Source organism: Narcine bancroftii, chromosome 3 (assembly GCF_036971445.1).
Source record: "Narcine bancroftii isolate sNarBan1 chromosome 3, sNarBan1.hap1, whole genome shotgun sequence".
In the NCBI taxonomy this organism is placed as follows: Eukaryota; Metazoa; Chordata; class Chondrichthyes; order Torpediniformes; family Narcinidae; genus Narcine; species Narcine bancroftii.
The window spans coordinates 213483108-213501259 of NC_091471.1; the positions used below are offsets into that span (position 1 = coordinate 213483108).

The following is an 18152-nucleotide window of genomic DNA, read 5'->3' on the forward strand; positions in this document are numbered from 1 at the left end:
TGATGGTGCTGGGCATTTTCAATCCTCTGTATCCTGTTCCTGTCCTGTGAATTGGCACCTCCATACCAGACAGTGATGCAACCAGTTAGAATGCTCTCCATGGTACACCTGCAGAAATTTGCAAGAGGTGTTGATGACATACCAAATCTCAAACTCCTCATGAAGTATGGATGCTGGCATGCCTTCTTTGCGATTGCATCGTCATGAAGGCCCCAGGATAAATCTTCAGAGATGCTGTCATCCAGCAATTTGAATATCTTTTAACCCTTTCTACTGCCGATCCCTTGATGAGGACTGGTTGTGTTCGCCTGATTTCTTCATCTTGAAGTCCACAATCATTTCCTCAAATGAAAAGATGGTCTCTTAAGTTCCTCAGACATATTGTGCAGTAAGAAATTTTTTTTTTCCTGTGTGATGAAACGAGAGCACTAGCAGCTGCATGTTTATTTATTTCAATGGCTTTTGTATGGTTATGTTGAGCAAAGTGGGCTGATGTGCTGTTGTTCAGTAGGATATGAAGTGAAATAAGGGAATATCCTGCAACTGAAAAAGGGAGAATAAAGTCTCCTTGTACTCACAGATAACTAGGTTTGAATGGCAATATCTGCACACCTTCTTGAATAACAACGTCTGCACTAAACTCCTCCAAGTACAGCTGTCACAGCTCCACTACATGTGGTCTTGCCCCAATAATGCCACCAATTCCTCACTACAAATATAAAACTCCAACTTGTTTTATAGTGGTGCAGAGAGCTCCATCTACACATGGCCCACAACAATGTCCTAGTCTCATTTTTGATCAGCTGGCAGAAATACACCACTTGTAAGTAAAGGGTGAAATGGTTAAGTGTACTGTTCTTTTTTTTATTGAATGCTAAATAGACATTTAGATGAACAGGGTTCTATTTAACAAAGAGCCTTAGGTGTTGTGCACTCAATGACCAGAAGCAGCAAGAGCGCAGATGGAAACATGGGAAATACAGGAAAAAGTAATCCTATCTGCCTCCACATGATCTGGAACCCTCTTTTTCCCTACTGTTCATGTCTGACTCGCTCTTAAATGTTACTATCTTACCGCTTCTATGAAAGGCACCGTTAGCATAGTGCCAACCCACATTAAAATACGCTGCTGTCTTGAAGGAGTTTGTATATTCTCCCCATGACAGTGTGGCATTCCACTGGATGCTCTGGTTTCCTCCAATGTTGCAAAGATGTACGGGGTTAGCAGGTTAATTGGTCACAGGGATGTATTTGTGTGGTGTGGGCTTGGGGGCTGGAAAGGCCTGTTACTGTGCTGTATATTTAAATTAAAAGCTTGACAAAAAAAAAAATCTCCCAGCACTGAGTTCCAGGTTCCTTTCATGGACCTACCTATTTCCTTGTCACCCTCTAGTTCCTAATACAAGTATAAAATGCCTTGGAATTCTCTAATCTTATTTGCCAAAGACTTTTCATGGTCTCTTTTAGGCCTCTTAATTTATTATTTTTCTCCTGATTCCTTTATATTCCACAGGGGCCTTGTCTGATTTCAGCTCTCTAAACCTTGCATATTCTTAAAACATAGAACTTTACTGGCCTTTTGGCCCATGATGTGCCACCCTATATAAACCTACTACACAACACAAACTAATCCTTCCTGACCTCACACTTATAACCCTCTATTTTCCTCATATCCATGTGCCTGCCTAAGAGTCTTTTAAATGCCCTTATTGTACCAGCCTCTATCCCCAGCAATGCATTCCAGGCAATTGACATGCTCTGTATAGTATAAGAAACTTACCTCTGACATTTCTTCTAAACTTTCCTGTACTCACCCCAAATAGACGTCCTCTAGTATTTGCTATTGTCACTCTGAGAAAATGGTGCTGGCTGTCCATCCTAGCTATGTGTCTCATAATCTTTGCACCTCTATTATGTTATTTCTCATCCTCTGTCACTCGAAATGAAAAATAAACCTGTCTCTGTTAACCTCCAATCCAAGCAACATCCTGGTAAATCTCTGAAACCTCTCAAAAGCTTCCACATCCTTTCAAGAATGAGCTGACCAGAACTGAACATAATACTCCAAGTGTAGTCTAACCAGAGTTTTCTATAGCTGCAACATTACTTCACAGCTCTTGAACTCAATCTAATAAAAGCCAATGCATTCCTTTTTAACTACCTTATCAATTTATGTGGCAAATGAAAGATCTATAAAATTGGACCCAAAATCCGTCTGTTCTCCGCACTGTTAAAAATCCTTCCATTTACCATATATTTCTCCTTTGTTCAATCTTTCAAAGTGCATCAATTTAATCTTACTTGGATAGAACTCCATCTGGAACTTCCCCTCCCAACTCTACAACCTGTCTATATCCTGATATAATCTATGAAAACCTTTTGCACCATCAGCAACTCCAAATTGTATCATTTGCAAACTGACTGACCCACCATCCACTTTTTATCTAAGTTATTAATAAAAATCACAAAGAGCAGGGGTCCCAGACCAGATACCTGTGGAACTCCATTAGTCACCAATATCCAGGCAAAGTATGTTCCATCTACTATTTTCTGTAGGTAAGCCAATTCTGAATCGAAACATCCAAGGTTCCATAGATCCCATGCTTCATGACTTTCTGAATGAGTCTACCACTGGAGTCCTTGTCAAACATCTGACTAAAATCCATATTCCCCACATCCACCACTCTACATTTATTAATTTTTGTTACTTACTCAAAAAAAAAATTAATTGGGCTTGTGAGGCATGACCTGCTCCTCACAAAGCCATACTAACTATCCTTGAGAAGACTATGCTTCTCTAAATGCTTGGAAACCCTGTCCCTAAGAATCCTCTCCAATAGTTTGCCCATCACTGACAGAAGCCTCATGGGTCTATAATCCCCAGGTGGTCCAGACTACATTTCTATGCCATCAGGAAGAACAGACTTTTCATTTCTGTGCCATCATAATATTCCAATCATCCTGTAGCTCTTCTGTCACTGATCACCTCCTCCATATCATTGTTAATCATTCCACTGTGCTCCTGGCTGGGCTCTTAAATCCTACACTTGATGTGTTCATAGTTATCCAAAACTTCCTTCTTGTTTCATTGTGTTCATCTCTGTCTTCCTTGTGTTCACCGACTTATGTTCACCCTGGTTAACAAATGCCTTGATTTCATTTTCAAGTCCTTCTTTGATTTTAGTCTAATTCTGATATCTTCTCCAGACTTGGAGCTCACTGTGCTTCTCTAATTCTGGCTACCTGATCACCCTCCAAATGGAATTGTATCAATTTTTGCTCTATTGGCCCCGGCCGGGTTTTGGGGTGGTGGTGTTTACTACTTTAAAGGTTCTATACAAGTTCTAGTTTGCTGTTTTGGGATTTTGAGAAAGAGAACAATAAAGTGGTTAGGTAAAGAGAGAAATGAGAGTGGAAACTGTGGTTCACATCATTAACAGAGCTCATGAATTATTAGGTCACATAGAACTGAGCAGTTCCTGCACTTCGACCTCCTCCTCTTCCGTGCGCTTGTTGCTCCAAAATTTCTAACTTGTAAGGACATGATGAGAATTGTTCTTTAATAACAGTGAGGCTGTGTAGCACACCACAACAAATCTCAATGTCCATTCATGCAAGGGGTGCAGACCATCTCCAAGATCTCCAGGCAGTGGAAGCAGTGAGTACAGTGATGCAATTCCATATATATATACATATGTTATGGATAACTGTTGTTGGTGCTGGCACATTCAAATTTTGCCTGAGCCACTTAATGTTCCACACTGAAGTACAGGTGATGTCACATCAGTCTCCTTGTTGAACTCCAAATGAAGTGCAGTGGAAGAGTTGAGATTCTAGAAGTGAAATTAACAGTTTGGTCTTGTTCCAGGGTCACAACTGGCAAATCTGTTGAAATTTGGATAATTATTTCTTATCATAATGCTGAACTGAGAATTTGCAGGGATCTTCTGAATGTTTATATATCACTTCCTCATGTCTTTCAAGCTCAGTTGTCCTTCACCATCTCTGTGTGCCTTCGCCAATCTCAATACCCCCTCTGAAATGCTTGATGGTGGTTGAGGCTTTGACAACAGATGCCTGCTGACCTCAATCTGGTCAATTTTGGAAGGTCATTTCAAGCAGTTCTGGACCATCTGAGCCCAGTTTCAGACTGCCAGGTCACGGCAAGAGCTGGCAGTGTGTTCCAGCTGTTGGAAGGGTCCAACAAAAGGACACTGAGAGAGTGCCAGCTGAAATTTTGAATTATTACGCTATTTGAGTATAGTAGGCTTTACTGAGACATTGCACTCTGGACAGAAATGAACAATCCCACTGATGAGTTATGGAATACTGTATATGTCAGCATATAAAACAATCCACAGAATTTCCACTGAAAATGTAGGCTTTGAGCTATACTCACTGAACAAGACTACCCCAAGTCTGGCACTTAACGCTGAGAGCTTATTGGTTCAATTGTCCTTCACCAACCATCCCACTGACCAGTGGAGTGATCCTGTCACATAGTTTAAAAGTAAATTATCCAGAAAAGGTTTAAATTTTATTAACGTATTTTAAAATAAACCACTGTTGGCTCCTTTAACAGGCTGTTTAAAACCTGTGCAGAGCAGATGGCCGTCAGACTGGGCGGATGGAACCCATGGGGGAGCAATGAGAATTCACTGTTATCAGCTGTTGAAAATGGCAACAGGTGTATACTGTTAGCTTTATTTGCTGTGCTGCTATTTTAAGGTTTGTTAGACAAGCTTATCATACCTTTTTACTGTTTTAATATAACGATTGGTGTAGCGGTTATCACAATGCCTTGACAGCATCAGTGAATGGGACCGGGGTTTGAATCTCACGCTGTTTGTAAGGAGTTTGTATGTTCTCCTTTTTCCATGTGGGTTTTCCCTGGGGGCTCCAGTATCCTCCTACCATTTGAAACATTCTGCAGATGTAGATTAATTGGGTATAAATTGGATGGCACAGTCTCGTGGGCTGAAATGGCCTGTTATGGTGCTGTATGTCTAAATTAGTTTTTAAAATTTCATTACTATTAATCCAGCTTCCCAAGTGCAAGCTTCAGTAGAAAAATATTTTTAGTGGTAGGACCGTAGGAGTTTTAAAGTTCGGATTTTATACTTGGTCTATAAGATAATCCATGGTTTTAGGGTGACATTTTTAAGATCCAAATGCCATTTTATCAGCTGACATATAGTTTAATGGATGGTCATTGCATCCCTTGCTGCATCCTGAGGTTTGAAAGAAACAGAAGAGACTCAGAGGCAATCTGGGCATCCACTGTAGGACAGGACACATCATGGAAACTTGCACAGGTTTTCTTTTCCTTCTTCTTAAGCAGCAACTGGGTTTAAAGATGACTTAATTCTGCTATATTTCCAAGGTAGGCTTTCTTGTAAATGACAGGTGAGTCATTTCGGGTGGATGCATGCTCATGATCTCCACATGCTCCCATTGTGGAGAGTGAAGAAGTTTACTGTTCCAACTGCTTCAAGATTCCAGTTACTTACCTACACAAAAATCTTTCCTTTGCTTGCCTGGAAAGCTACACAGAGAGGTGCTATTAAGTATTGCCACTGTCAAGTCAAGAAAGAGAAACAAAAATGAGTCCCTTTTGGAGACATCGTGTCCAAGGATCCTGAATCCTCCTCCTATTAATGCCACCACCATCTGTTCCCCATAATCCCTGTGGTCACATGGCCTCCTGTCCGATCCATTGCTGAACCTGAGTTCGAGGAATTCAAGTCGCACCTCCTAGAACATTGGCTCTGAACCCCCAAAGCGTTAGCTAAGCCTTACGCCTGTGAGGTTCACAGTGCTTCCAGAAGTTCATTGCCCTCACATATCGAAATGTAGGAGGTTCTCTGTTAAATGGCTGGCTCATTGTTTTACATTGTTTGATCATTTGATGTCATCGGTAGTATTCTGATGTTGATCACTTGCACACATGCACCCAGCAGATGAGGCCACAGTTGGCTCTTCTTGGTAGGGTGCCAATATGCTGCAATAATTTACTGCACCAGACGTACCTCCTTTCCCTGGTGTTAATTATTATGTACATTAGTACAGTGGTGCTGCAAGGCCGCACCATCAGACTACCAGCCCCCCCACATCTCCATCGGGCACACAAAACTCAAAACGGTCAACCAGTTTACCTATCTCGGCTGCACCATTTCATCAGATGCAAGGATCGACAATGAGATAGACAACAGACTCGCCAAGGCAAATAGCGCCTTTGGAAGACTACACAAAAGAGTCTGGAAAAACAACCAACTGAAAAACCTCACAAAGATAAGCGTATACAGAGCCGTTGTCATACCCACACTCCTGTTCGGCTCCGAATCATGGGTCCTCTACCGGCACCACCTACGGCTCCTAGAACGCTTCCACCAGCGTTGTCTCCGCTCCATCCTCAACATCCATTGGAGCGCTCACACCCCTAACGTCGAGGTACTCGAGATGGCAGAGGTCGACAGCATCGAGTCCACGCTGCTGAAGATCCAGCTGCGCTGGATGGGTCACGTCTCCAGAATGGAGGACCATCGCCTTCCCAAGATCGTATTATATGGCGAGCTCTCCACTGGCCACCGTGACAGAGGTGCACCAAAGAAAAGGTACAAGGACTGCCTAAAGAAATCTCTTAGTGCCTGCCACATTGACCACCGCCAGTGGGCTGATAACGCCTCAAACCGTGCATCTTGGCGCCTCACAGTTTGGCGGGCAGCAGCCTCCTTTGAAGAAGACCGCAGAGCCCACCTCACTGACAAAAGGCAAAGGAGGAAAAACCCAACACCCAACCCCAACCAACCAATTTTCCCTTGCAACCGCTGCAATCGTGTCTGCCTGTCCCGCATCGGACTGGTCAGCCACAAACGAGCCTGCAGCTGACGTGGACTTTTTACCCCCTCCATAAATCTTCGTCCGCGAAGCCAAGCCAAAGAAAAGAAGACATTAGTACAGTGGTGCTGCAAGGCCGCACCATCAGACCAGATGTCCACTGAAGTCCGGGTTGGAACTGTTAACTGTGCAAATCAGATCAATCCTGAACAGCAGCAATTCTGAGATGAGGGAAGGCACTCTTGCTGCCTCCCCAGCACCCTGATACAGTGCAAGCACAAAGGAACAAGGCTGAGACTCCACGGCTGGCTAAGAATATTCTGTAACTCATTAGCTCTCGTCATCAGATCAACACTCCATGATCGTCATTTATTCTATTGCTTTCTTGCAAGTCTGGCTGTTACCTCCTTTCAGGGGAATTAATCCTAATTTTTTCCTCTTCCAATGTCTCATCCCCATCATGAACATTCAAAGCTCAGGAATGATGAGGATGTTGCATATTTTCAAGGAAATTTTGAAAATTACCAATAGTGTTTTCTCTGTTCTCCTGGAAATCTCTTCTTGCAATGCAAAGCGAATTGTTCATGTGCATGATCTTGTCCACTAACTAAAGCCAGATCAACACAACAAACACTCAACTGTCGGAGGAGGGGTGGGGGGGTATGTGGTGGCTGGCCTAGTAAAAAAAAAAGGCCCCAAAATTGGTTCATTTCTCCTGCCCGTAGATTTGATGGAAACATCTTTGGTGTGCTTCTCCAGTACTTTGAGGAATTTGGTGTTGTATACCCATATCTCATTTTGAATGGTATCACAAGAAATCCACCACTTCAGTGTTGATAGTGATAAATAACTGCACAAATCCAAATGCTCATTGTAGACCCATATCCCACTACTCCTCATCTTTCCAAGTACCTGTCCAAATGTATTTTCAGTGCCTTAAATGTATTGGCCTCTAGCACTTCCTTTGACAGCTTCTTCCACTTAACCACAACCCTATGTGATAAAACTTGTGTCTCAGATCCCCAAGGCAAGGAGAGCAGGGTTTAATGCTGCTTGGAAATCCATGAGCTTGAAGCTAGGTTTGACACCTTTCTCTTTCCCTAAGTCAGCTGAAGCTAAGCTTGTGCACTAGAGACAATATCAACACCAATATACATCTTCCCAGAGCAGTGGTTCCTAGAGTGTTGAAAATAATCTATATTTCCAAGGATTATGGATCCTGATTATCATGGCATGATGTTGTGCAGCAGAAAGGGACTGATAGTGTGAAGTGCATCTTTCCTATGTTGTTAATGCTAATTTGGAGCTCAAAATATGAATGTGTATAGATGAAAGAGATCCTGTATACTATAATTCAATGATGGACGTGAGAGTGATCCTAGTTTTGAAGTTTTCTGAACATCCATTGACCAACACCATTGCAGTTGGATGTTTTGTATAGGTGAATATTGCAGTGAGAAAAGTTGAGAAGAGATGACACAACCAAGTCTGAGCTCTTTCCACACCTAAGCTACAAGAAGTGGCCTTCTATTCTGTAAAGGATGGCTACTAATCTCTGTACAAGGCTGGTGTTAGTTTCATGCTCCTTGAATAAGTGTGGCTGACAAACTTTCTGTGGTCTCACCCAATGCAGTCCCGATCTGACTCCCTTGTACCAGCTGATGCACTATGAGAACAGGAACTAGTATGTGCTTTCCTGTAAATATCTCCTCATTTCAGAACACTCCTCTATTTCATTACATTATAAAGGTTCCAATATGTAGGTGCCAGTCTCTGAACTGATGGGTGTAAATGAAAGGCTGAGTGAAGGCATTTCTTTATCTTCACCATCTTCTTCCTCCTCTCACTGAGAGAGTTACAGTTCTTGGATATCTGAAGCGGAAAATAAATAAAGCTTGTGTTGTGATGAGTGGCGATAACATGATCTGAAGCTTATGTGTCAGGGAGACGGATAAAGAAGAACTGGGACATGAGTGGGAGAATTCGGAAAGATGAAATCATCAGAATTGGTTCCTTCAATCCCAGCAATGGACAGAATTTGCTGATGTCCTTCACATGATGACCAGTACTGCCTTCTCTGTGGAAGTTTAAAAAAAAATTATTTTTCTCTTCAAATTTTTTCCAATAGCTTTGTATTAGGAAATACATCCTGAAAGAAAGAGTGAAATATCAAGAAGTGTTCAAAAATATATTATTCATGAGGATGTTATGATTAAGTATTACCCATTGTAACATGCTAGTTGTGAGTAAGAATTTGTGCGAGGTTTGATAAAGCATCGAAAGAGATAGTTTCCAGGTGAGCAAGGCATACAAGTGAATCAAAGAGTGGTTGTGGTGAGCTGTGCAGGATAAATAATAGTCAAGAATTAGGTCAGATCATTAAGATAGCCCGCAACAATACCTTTAACACTGACCTCCAATGCAACCCCTTCAGATGCCTCCTGACCACTTATCTGCGAGATCTCTTACCCTATACCCTGGTCTCCTTCTTTCTACATTTTTCACTGAACTATCAAGTGCAAAGTCAAACATCTAGTGCTCACTTCTTCAAGTTTTCTGCTACTCCTTCCAGCTAGCTTCATCTTTCCAAAAGGTCCTGCCAGTGCTGGATGGCTCAATGCACCTTGGCTTCAAGAGGCAGGCTGCATTTAAGCCTGCTGATATGTAAACAAGTAGGAATGCTCACAGCAAGCATTTAAATAAAAGTCACAATGATCGATTGTATCACAAGCAATGCAATGAAGTGGCTTAGTTTAAAACAATTTTTGGGTGTCACACTGGTGTTTATCCATTGAACTATGGAAATAAAATTCAAAATAGCTTCTAAATTAATGTGAGAAATACATTAAGAGAAAGGAATCAATTATATCTGACCTTCAGTTTTCTCCTCGCATTGAATTTTTTGAGGCATTCCACGGTCTCCTGTCTGTGCATGCAAGAAGCAACAGTTGATCGTTGCTACAAAACAAAAACATAAATGTGGTAAGAACCATATTTCATTGTAGCAATATTTTATGTTTGTTTCTCAAAATTTGTATTTTTCTTCACCATTTTAAGTGTTCCATAAGTTACATACAAATCACTCCTGAGCAACGCTGTAAAATTATGGACAAAGACAAACGAAAGCTTTTATTGCTGCTCCTCTCCCCACTGATACCCTCCTCATTTGACCGGAACACCAATGCTGGTTAAAGCAAACAAAAATAAACATGGCTAATTTCTCTCAGATCTTGTGCAAGTTTTTAAAATAGCCTGTGAAAATTTGTTTCAATTTTACTGGCCAAATTCCAAAGCTCATATCCTTGTATTTATTATTGTTACAAATTTTGATTCATTCAGTCACAAATAAGTTCATCCCATAAATCCATGTCTGTAACTATTGCTTTCTCCTCAGGTTAATGAAGGGAAATGAGCAGCAAATTGTCAGTATTACCAAATTATATTTAATCTGGAGCAAAATAATGGAGACCTGCTATTTATAAAAGGACAGCTATTTTTACCAAAGCTGACTAAACCTCAAAACTAGTTAATTGCCGATGAAGTATATAGGAAGGGTGTGAAGAAATAGAAAACTCCACATAACAGCAAGTTCTTTAGACCTTGAGTTGGTTTATCAAGAAGATTAAAAAAAAATGCACTTCTTCAAATTCACTTTTGGATTGTATTTCCAAATAATGATCTAGAACCTTGTATCAGGTAAAGCATATTGAATTCTCAGTGTATACAATTGCTACTAGATTACTCAGGAGATTTGTTAGCAGTGATGTGAAATAGGTGGAACTTACACAAATCCACGGATGTTTCAGGGCTTCTGAGCCATTGATCCGTTTGGCAGGATTGATGGTTAACATTTTGTTAATAAGATCCTTAGCTTCTGGAGTTACTGTGTCCCACTCTGGTGAAGGGAACTACAAACAGATAATAAAAAAACATTGCCTAGGTCATGCTACTACTGACTACATAACATTATTTTTTATGATTTCAGTCTATCTCCTCCCTTAAATATATTTTGTTTTGCATGCAGTCCAGGCATCAATCAGTCTGATGGTACAACAGGTAATGCAAGAATACAAACCAAGGTTTTGTTTAAAAGAAAAGCACAGTTAAACCATGCAAGATATCATCTTTTACTACTGAGAAGTCCATTCAAGGTTCTGATAACAGCAGGAAAGAAGCAGTCCTTAAATCTGGAGTGTTTTAAAAACTAGTTTATCTTTTGATGGTGATTGCAGTGGCAGATCAGCGAGGGATTCAGTGGCTGAAGAACCGTGAAGGGAAGGTGACCATGGCAGAAGACTGACGAGAGGATCAGAAGCTGTGGGTGACTTGCGGCTGGGGGATCTGCATGGGCTGCGGCATGCTGGACAGTGGCTCATGGGAACCAGGTATCAGAGCCGGGATTTGAGAGAATGCTGAGGGCAAGAAAGGCTCCAGAAAGGCCTCAGGTGCTAATGGCGTTCTGATTGAGTTTGAGGTTTTGATCTGGAGCTCTGGTTGCTGAAGAATCAAACGTGACTCAGTGCAGCTGCAGAGGCAAAAGTTGAAGGATATCATGTAAGTTACATTTTTAATGTATTATTACGTGACAATAAAAGGAACCTTAAAGTTGAAGTTAAAACAGAAAATACTGCTGCTGGTGCAAACCTGGGAGCAGCTGAGGTGCATTTTCCAGCGCTCCTCCATCATGTTCTAATGTTAGGTTGCCACTCTTGACAGGTTCAAGCACTGGTAGAATAGGGCTGGTCCCATTAATTTTATACTGGAGAACACAATGACCATGATGGCATTGCCCACACTTGACAGCCTAGATCACAAGTGTTGCAGGTTCCAGGGGAGCAACAGATCGCAACACCCACCAACCTCCCTGCGTGAAGCTTGGGAGAAGACCCCACAACAGAGAAAACCAGAAGAAAAAGATCAGTACAGATTTTGGTGGTCGAAGAACTCACACCAGGCTGTGTGCTGCTCATGGGAACCAGTTAATGGGACTGGGATTCGTGAAGGTGCTAATAGCTAGCAGGGCTCCTGAAGGGCCTTGGGGACTGACAGATTCCATATTGCAATTGAGGTTCAGAACCTGGACCTGAGGAGGACGACTTGGATGTCTAGAGCTCAAGTTCACCACTGGAATGGATAAAACACCTCACTTCCATGGAGATTACTGGAGCACAGGAGGTGAAGACATCGGAGGAGAAGGCGGTATCTATGGACATGAGATTGCTGAAGGAGACTCTCTTTTATTTCTCATGATGGGGCACTGGAATAGTGGCGAACAAAAGTGAACAAATTTTGTATATTTATGTACACAACAAGAAAGAAACCTTGAAAATGCTGCTTCAGGTTGAAGAGCCTTTATCATTCTGATATCAGCATGCGGAAGTGAAGGATGCAAGTTCAATTTCAAGCCTTGAGAGAAATTCTGACAGATCCATAGATCGGAAGGATTATAGAGGAGTATGGTTTGGTTGTAGATCGATGAGACCAGGTGGAAAAATAGATTGGCACCACTGGAAGGGTTGAAGACTCTGTTTCGGTGCTGTAGGGTTCCATCCTTCCATGGTTTTGTTTTGCTTTCCTTACATATGGCCGAATCTGTTTCTACTTATTTTTAGACATAGAGCACGGTAACAAGTCCTTCCGGCCCATGAGCCCGTGCTGCCCAATTACACCCAATTTACCAATAACCCCCATACGATTTGATGGGTGGGAAAAAACTGGAACACCTGGAGGAAACCCCTGCAGACACGAATAGAATATTCAAACTCCATAGAGACAGTTCTAGATTCAAACTCTGGTCGCCGGCACTGTTTCAGCGTTGCACTAACCGCTACACTAACCATGCTGCCCTACGCTAACTGTGTATTTTATGTGAGTGAGCACAGCACAGAGACTGAAGCGGCGGGCTGTGTGCACACTCAGGTATCGCAACTTTCTGAATTTCATGCGCAGTCTTTAAGCACGACTCCATTCCGCCCTTTATGCACCTGTCCTCGCGTCACGATGACGTGAATGTGTACGTGCCCTTCCGGTCTGTACTGGAAGAAACGGTCTTGTAATGCCATCCTTGCCGGGGCTGCCCTGCTGCCCACGCATAACAAGCAGGGCCAGTTCACCAATGCAATTATGTGCGTCACCACAATAGAGAATACTTGAAATGACAGAGCTGACTGCACATCTATCAATAACTTAACTTTCACCCTCAAAATGCATTTGCAATTTTTTTGTGGCGATAAACTTAAGGTTTGTATAAGATTCAAGATTCAATTTCAAGTATCAATTTATTGTCATGTAATAAAAACAGTGTCATATTACACGATATTGCTTTTGTCTGCTGTAAGGCAGACAGATTCACCACCATCAGAAATTGCCTGAAGTGCCTCTTACTGTCCGAGAAACAGAAGCAAAAGAGAATCCCCCAGAGTCACTGAGTGTCCATGGATTTTCCCCCAGTGCTTTCGCAGCTACCACAGCCACACAGAGTCCACTCCAAACCATTAGCAACAAGAGCTCTAGATCCGAACCTCCAACACGATTAGGAACCCTTCAACACCCTCAGCACCCTCTCGCATCCCAGTTCGATACCTGGTACCCCTTCAGCCAGTATCCAGCCATCCACCGCCTGGTGTGAATCCCTTGACCACAGTCTCCTTGAGTTATCAACAGCATGCCGCCTGTGTGTTCCTCAGCCGCAGAACCCCTCACTGGTCTGCTGTCGTGGTCACCATTCCATAAGTTGTCTCCTCTGCTTCTCCTTCTCAGATGAGGGATGATCTCCCGGTTTTCTAGTGCCTGCATCAATTTTCCGCTTCCCCAGAGTCTGCAACCCCTCGTGGCTGCTGCCGATCATGAGTCCTGCCATCTTGGGCACAGACCCTGAGGTTGGGGGATTTTCAATAAAACCACTGTTGGCTGTTTAAACCCTGTACGGATCTGACAGCAGTTGAACCGGGCAGTTGGACCACGGGTGTGCTGTGTCTCCGCAGGTCCACACCAGTGGCAGCACTGCTGTTAGAGCAGCTCCGGTAACGCTACTATTTTCTAGGGAATTTCATAAGAACATGAGGAGCAGGAGTAGACCGTCCACCCCTCCAAGCCTGCTCCAATGAGATCATAGCTGATCTAATGACAGGCTCATCTCCACCTATCTGCCTTTTCCCCATATCCCTTAATTCCCCAACTTTGTAAAAATCTAGCCAATCTAAATATGTTTACTGAGGTTGCCACAGGTTCACCATCCTCTGGGTTAAAAAAACAGTTCTTCCTCGATTAACCTTGAGGCTATGTCTTCAATTTTTTTTAATCCCTTACCAACAGAAACAACTTACTTACTGCTATCATCTATGCCTTTCATAACTTCATATGCTTCTAATAAGATCCCCCTTCATTCTTCCAAATTCCAGCAAGAACAGTCCCAAATGACTCAATCTCTCTTCATAGGCTAACCCCCTGAACTCCAGAATCGACCTGAACCTCCTCTGCAGCACCTCCAAAGCCAATACATCCTTCCTCAAGTAAGGAGACCAGAACTCCAGATGCAGCCTCACCAGTACCTTGTACAGTTACAGGAATACAAATGATTCTTCCAGAAGTAAATGGTATGTTAATTTTCAGTTGAAAAATATTTGGAGCATTGTACAAAATAAGTACAACTCATGAACAAGATCATGGCCAATTGATTCACATATAATCTGACATCCAGGCATTGAAGAAAATATTAAAATATTGACTGGTTGCTCGAGGTGGTGAGAGGGATGAACGATTGTGAGCAAATCTAGCAAGTGGCCAGAAAAAGGGAGTAAAAATCTTTTAATGTAGTCAACAGAAATATGGAGGAAAATAATGCCAGAACAAGTTCAGATTATATGTTATAAAACACAACAATCTGCAGATGCTGAGCATGAAGTAAAAACATAATGCTGGAGATACTCAGCTGATCTTTATATACCAAAGATAAAGATATATAATCAACGTTTCGGTCTTCATCAAGATATGGAAAATGTTGGCAGGCTTATGAACAAAATGATGATGATGGAGGGGGAAAAGAGAAGAGCATAGTCCCACAGGCAGGTGGCAATAGGTGGATAAGGGAGGGAGGGCACACCAGCAAACGGGGAGGAGGGATGGCTCTGAGAATGGAGAGGGAAGGGGGTGGAGAACTGGAGGAGAGAAGACAGGGAAAGGGAAGGGAAGGAGAACTAAGAGTTGTCTTACAGAAACCAGAAGTTCATGTTAATACCATCCAGCTGGAGAGTACCCAGATAGAAAATGACATGTTCCTCCTCCAATGTAGTGCCATGGTCTTGGTGGGCTAGTACAGACATAAGAGTATGTGAGTGGGGTGCAGAATTGAAGTGATTGGCCACTGGGATATCCCTACACCGATGAGCACAGAGCAAAGGTGTTCAGCAAAATGATCTCCCAGTCTGCAACCAGCCTCTCTGATCTAGAGAAGGCCGCTAAAGGGATGTGAAAGCTAGGATGCAGCTTAAAAAAAGCCTGCAGTTGATTCAAAAAGACACCCATGTAAGATATTGAACTCAAGGTGATGAGTATGTGGAACTTAGTACAAACAAGGATATCGGCAGAGGACTACTAAGTAAGCACATTGAGGTAAGGTAGAAGAGAAGTTGAGCAGGATTATTCATAATTTCGGCACAGTTAATGCAATGCGCCAGCTGCCAAAGTTCTAATCTGCTGATGAGTGTAAGGAGTTTGTACCAATGACCTGGACGGGTTTTCCCTGGTTGCTCCGGTTTCCTCCCATCCTAAAAAAAACATACAGCGCTTGTAGGGTTAATTGAGCTGCATGGATTTCATGGCCTCAGTAAAAACACAGAAATGCTGGAGGAACTCAGCAGGTCTCGCAGAGTCCGTAGGAGGTAAAGATATATTACTGAAATTATGGGCCTGAGCCCTGTTTCAAGGTATGAGTAAAAAGCAAGCAGAGGCTTGTTATGTGTGGTTGGTGGAAACACACCATGGGCTCTCTGTCTGCAACATTGTGGATAGCAGAGGATCACATGTCTGAAACTTATTCGGAAGTCACATCACCTGTCAATCAAGGTTGGACTCCTGCCACCCATTAGTGCACACCTTACCATTGGGTCATTTAAATTACTTAGGGTCATCATTGGCCAGGCGCCAGCATAGGTTGTAATAAACATCAATGCATAGCACATTTCTCTCTCTGCCTCGTGGTCTAAGCCCCGGACATTGCTCTATGTCAGGTTGCTACTGTGGATATTGTTGGAGGAATCGCAGTAAGGTGTGTACTACACTTCTAAAAAATATTTAATTTAAAAAATTAAACCACAATAATAAAAAAGGACTGGAGAATGCCAATGGAATAAAGCATTTATATCATAATGTCTAATATTGGAGGTTGCCAAGGTGAGGTCTTCAGAGAGTCTAACAAATGTACAAACCCAGATTTTGTAAACATGGGTGCCATACTTTCCAAAACCAATGGTATTTATTTTGTAAACTAGAAGTAATCTTCTCTAATGGTATGCAGTTACGAAATTCTGCATTTTCCCGTTCCTAACTCTGTATCTGAATTCCATGATATTGCTATACATTTCCTAGAAATTGCTCAACCAATTAGTACAAATTCAATTTGATACATAGTTAATTTTAATTTAGGTCTTATAATATTAATTAATAAGAATAACATTGGATTGTGTGGGAACTTGACCTCCATAATCCATTCCAAAAAGTTACAGACTTCCAACCAAAAATATCTAACTTTAAGACACTGCCAAGTTGAATGCAAAATAGTTCCAATCTCATGTCCACAACTAAATATTTAATTTTTGTGGAGACAAGTATACCTGATGCAAAAAATTATATTGAACTAACCTATATCTAACATTTCAGGCTCTTCCAATACCATTACCACAGGTTTGTACAAACTTTGAATAACTTAATTAGGAAATTTCTTTGCAAAGGTAAGTTAGTCAAAGTCTCCATGGAAAAATTAACTTGGAAATATCATATGGAAGGGGGGGGGTGGTTTGCAACTCCCAAATTTTAAATATTACTATTGGGCAGCCCAGGTGAAATTTGTCACTTCCCTCTTTGATGGAAGAGACAAGCCTTCATGGGTGGATATTTAACTGCACAAAGTCAGAGAGAGAGTAGCAGAAGATCTTATATATAAATGGGATACTAAATATATTTATGGTGGAAAGGAAGCACCATTAACAAAGCATATTTTGAATATTTGGAAAAAATTGAATAATTTAATTGGATCAAAAGGAAAAATATCTCCAAAAATGCCCTGGACTCAAAATAGATTAATTCCTTCAACAATGGATAATAAAATTCTACATACATGTCCCGTAAAGGAATCAGATAGGTGGAAGATTGTTATCTGCAAGTGCAATTAATGTCATTTGAACAGTTAAAAATAAATATAATATTCTTAATAATACAATCTTCTGCTACTTTCCATTAAGAGCTTTTTTCAGAGATGAATTAGGACTGACCATGATGTTACCAGAGTGCAGTGAAATGGAGATTCTGAATCGAAAGGAGAACACAAGAAATTTTACATCTGTAATGTATTCCTTACTTCATTCGGGCACCTTTAAGCAGGAGTTATATAAATCAAAACAAAGATGGGAATCAGACTTGAATATTAGTATTGTGATAAGAACTGGTCCGATTTATGTCAGGATTGCATGACCAATACAATTAATGTAAGATATAGGTTGGTGCAATGTAATTTTTTGCATCATCTATATCTTACCATGCATAAGTTGCATAAATTATATTCTGATACATTGGATATGTTTTAGATGCAGTGAAGGAACAGGAACTTTTTTACCTTCCACCTGGTCATGCACTGAAGTGAAAACCCTTCTGAGAAAATTTAAGAATTTTATTACATCAAATTATTGGCAAACAATTATCACAAAATCCAGAATTGTTACTCTTAGGAAATACTGTGGACATAAAATCCAAAATGAAACTTTCCAAGTATCAATTAGAATTTCTTAAAATTGTATTAGCAGTGGCCAAAAAATATATTGTGGTTACTTGAAAGTTTGATTCCCCTCAGGATATAGCCTGATGGTACGTGGAAATGCATAGTTGCGTTCCCCTGGAGAAAATTACTTACAATTTAAGGAAGAAGTTATAACAAGTTTTTGCAGGTATGGCAGCCATTTTAGCACAATGCAGATTTGAATATTTAGGGTCACCTATTCTGTTTCTGAGTTCTATGTCCCTACTAGAGAACTAGCTAAGAAAAAAAATTATATCCAACAAACTGGATTCTGGATCCCGGCAGTTCTTTCTTTTTTCTTTCTTGC

General features: G+C 41.4%; 1 protein-coding gene across 16 annotated transcripts in view; it reads right to left on the reverse strand.

Annotated features, from left to right (window-relative positions):
* The window catches only part of LOC138758107 (calcium/calmodulin-dependent protein kinase type II subunit delta), a 461931-nt gene that overhangs the window by 116056 nt on the left and 327723 nt on the right, over positions 1–18152 (reverse strand). For all 16 annotated transcript variants that reach the window (XM_069926557.1, XM_069926558.1, XM_069926551.1 and 13 more), the window contains 2 exons: positions 10623–10745; positions 9712–9795 (listed from right to left, as the gene is read on the reverse strand). In XM_069926557.1, coding sequence (XP_069782658.1) covers positions 9712–9795; positions 10623–10745 — 207 coding nt within the window. The remainder of the gene's footprint in view (positions 1–9711; positions 9796–10622; positions 10746–18152) is intronic.